Genomic DNA, 3,487 nt, shown 5'->3' with positions numbered 1-3,487 from the left:
CAGAGCTATCTTTAAACGGACAGACCCACCTGGTGACGCTTGATGATATCTTTCAGCTTTCCCAACAGCTTGGGCTCAATGTCTGAGCTCAGATAGATGACCGGTCGACTCAGACAGTTGTTCTGCGTGGAAGGGCACAGTGGAGAGAGAAAGACCAGGGCATAGACATAAACAAGGGTGATATAATGACGATAGTAAATGATGTCGGGTGATGCTGCATGATAAAATAAATGCCAGACCGACCTGGACCAGGGACTTCTCGATGGTCATAAACATCTCCACGTTACGGTCCATCCGAGAGGGATTCTGGAAGTCAAACCTGCGCCTACCAGGAGGTCAGACTGGAGTCATACCTCTCACAGAACCTCCAGCATTTCAGCACATGCTTTACACAGCCATGCAACATTCAGTAAATCCTCATACAGTTCATAATAATTAGCGTGTTAGTAGACAGTGAGTGTGAACACTATGAAGTCTGTTTATTAGCAGCAGACTGAACAAAATGAAACTCTTACCAGCCCTGGTCGCTCTTGAACTTGTAGGCTGCAGCCAGGATGTGGCAAAGGGCCCCGCCAGACTTGAAGTCCAAAAAGCTCTTCATCTGTAGACACAGAGGGAAAGAACATGGAAGATGTGAATATGTAGATCAATACAGATGAAGAGATTTCCCCATAAAGAGCCACAGGTACAGTACAACAGGCATACATACAGTATCCAGCATATGGTATCAAAGGTGTGTGTTGTACCGGCAGCTTGGTAAGAGGTGGGTTGCTAACATGCTTCCCGAACACCTCCTCCTGAAACTGCAGCAGCTGGACCACCAGGCTGGAGAGGGACTTGTTGGTGGGGGGCTCTGCCTGGATGTACTGAGGAGTAGGGGGGGACAGAGAGGACTTCAAGAGCAATGTACAGAACAGAGCAAGTGAGAGATGATTTTTATACTCCAAATATATGGCCTACTGAATGAATACAAAAGCATTGCAAAGAGTGAGGATGAAGAAAATAAATAAAAGAAACCATGTTCTATATGTAGCTATGGCTTAAAGGAATGTCGTTTTCCTACGTGTGTTTATCTTATCCCTGGAACACCATTAGAGGTCGTTTAATTGTAAATCAAAACGTAGGTTTTATCTGAGACAAAAGACTGTTGTTTGGCGAAACAATTTAGCTAAATATGAGAGGGGTACCGGGGGCCATAACGTGACAGCTAAAAACGAATATGCCATTGCCAAAAAGAACAGAGAGTTCAATATTGTGTGTGGGAGCGCAGCAGTGAAGCAGACAAAACGCGCCAGTCAAATAAGCTCAACATCTGGATTTGGGCACTTGCGCTTGCGATGCGCTGGCCAGAGTGGCAATGCAAATTCACCGTTAGCTGGCTCATTTTTGCCTTTGACAAAACCCCGCAGTTGCGGCCATTATTTCCGTCACCACAGTTGGGTAAAACATGCACTTTCAACATGTCCCGGGCAAATCATTCACGTGCCAGCCCCTTTTCAGAATGTTTCCTCAGCATCCTTTTGTATCAGGCTCTTAATGTGAGGATTAACAGCTGGACATTCTGCAACCCATCGCACACCCTCCCTCTCTCTCTTTGTCACTCATTTTGCCGAAAAGATTACCCTCTACATTTTATGATGAAAATAATACGTTTATTACATACATATTCAAAAGAACAAGCAGTACCTTTTTATAGTTCTTGCCCAACCACACGCGGACATTGTCGAACTGTGAAACGGTATCAGACGCTTCGAAATATTTTACATTCGGGCCGCCGTCTTTCTTCCGCACCGCCATCTTTGCCTGCAGACAAAATTCGACATCGACTGCCGACTTGTGGTAGACTTAAAAATTGCATTTGTTCTCCTCCATAAAACCGATGTAATTGAAATAAATGTACAGCAGGTGGCATGGTCATTCTACAGTAAAGAAATAGTCATAAAATGAAGAATGACATTTCTTGCTATGATTTCTTGACGCTGGTGACACCATTACTTTATGGCTGGACCACCAGCATCTAGTTGTAATTAACCTTTCAAGCTGCAATAGGTAATATTAGGCTACTAAATAAATTCAAATATGAGAAACAGCACCCCAAATTATTATCTAAACATTCTTGCTTTCCTCCAGCTCGAGTTGGATTGACAGTGGTTACACAAAATAAGAGAAGGGGGAAGACCCACCTCACCGCTGGGGATTGGCTGTGAAAGGATTGCTGAAACTAGGGCTGGGCGATTTATAAAAAAATGGATATCTCGATAAATGTTAACGATATTTAATATATATCTTGATATGTTTGCATTTGCATTGAAATTATTATTAAAAAACTTGCAACTTGACAAAATGGACGTCTCTTGTCACAGAATAATTCATGCAGAGGTCCTTATGTGACAGGACAAAAAGGGAGCAAAAGAGTGCCTGTGCGAGTGCAATTTTCAGTTTGTGCACAAACGGTGACTGTATGGAGAGGAGCCAGACGGTGATCTTAAAACACAAGGACCAGCAAAAAATATACATATACATGTTTTTTAATATTCAATATTCATATTTTCAAATATGACATAAATGTAAAAAATATTGCTAATATTCAATATATCACCCAGCCCAAGCTGGAACATAATTGACTGGAAATAGGGCCGTTCCTGAATTTAACATTCCACTGGTACTGGGCTGCTTAGACATGTTTATAGGACACAACAATGTACTTTATTTACTGCAAAAATCTCACATATTAATCTCATTAATGGACAAGACTATAACCTCTACTGTGTCATGAATCTACCTGTAATTTCCAGGCTTCAATTTCCAGGGGTAATTCTATCCCTTATATGTATAGTGCAGCCTGTCAGATTTAATACATGTGAACTCTATGTTTCAGGTTGCATCCTTGTAAATCAGCACAAACCTGTATTTAGTGTGGCTGTGAGAGTGTGCCTTACATTGGCTGGAGTGTCTACTCGGGTTATGTGTTCAGGAGGAATGTGTGCGTGCTAAAGAGCGTGTGTGTGTGTTGTCTGGGCGCTTGTCTGGGCGCTTGTCTGTGTGAGGGTCTGAGTGTGTTACTGTCTGCGCAGTGTGTGTTCTGCAACGACGAGAGTGAAGGCTATTGATTATTTTAATCCTCCTATTTGTGAGTCTGTGATCCTCTCAGCTCAGCCTTCCACAGGAGGATTGCTAATGGGGCCGAACGCCTTCCGTTCTCAGCCCTCCCTTCCTGTCCAATTAACTTTCTACTGGAATCATCCAGGAGTGAGCAGACGTCATGGTCTTCCAAAGGTACCAAATTCAGCGAAGACATTTACAGCCAGAATACTATAACCTCTACCCTTTCATTAAAGCTTTGCTTTACTGAGGGGAGACCTCTTTTTATACAGTACCATAGCACTGCAGTGTCATTACTATGTTGTTTGAGAGTATGCAGAGCTCCACAGTGGGATGTGCTGAACTGTTGCAGGTAAGGTAACACATTCTGTATCAACAATAAAAG

General features: G+C 42.8%; 1 protein-coding gene across 4 annotated transcripts in view; it reads right to left on the bottom strand.

The window, feature by feature from the left end:
• The window catches only part of smarcc2 (SWI/SNF related BAF chromatin remodeling complex subunit C2), a 9,831-nt gene extending 8,010 nt beyond the window's left edge, over positions 1-1,821 (bottom strand). For all 4 annotated transcript variants that reach the window (XM_084705307.1, XM_084705308.1, XM_084705309.1 and 1 more), the window contains exons 1-5: positions 1,687-1,821; positions 747-866; positions 516-601; positions 244-325; positions 30-122 (exon numbers count right to left, since the gene is read on the bottom strand). In XM_084705307.1, the coding sequence (XP_084561433.1) occupies positions 30-122; positions 244-325; positions 516-601; positions 747-866; positions 1,687-1,797 (492 nt within the window). In that variant the 5' untranslated portion in view covers positions 1,798-1,821. The remainder of the gene's footprint in view (positions 1-29; positions 123-243; positions 326-515; positions 602-746; positions 867-1,686) is intronic.
• Between the last annotated feature and the right edge of the window lie 1,666 nt (positions 1,822-3,487).

Source organism: Hypomesus nipponensis, chromosome 9 (assembly GCF_054491055.1).
Source record: "Hypomesus nipponensis isolate SF chromosome 9, ASM5449105v1, whole genome shotgun sequence".
In the NCBI taxonomy this organism is placed as follows: domain Eukaryota; kingdom Metazoa; phylum Chordata; class Actinopteri; order Osmeriformes; family Osmeridae; genus Hypomesus; species Hypomesus nipponensis.
Note: the sequence above shows the minus strand (reverse complement) of the source record. Positions and strands in the feature narration are given on the sequence as shown.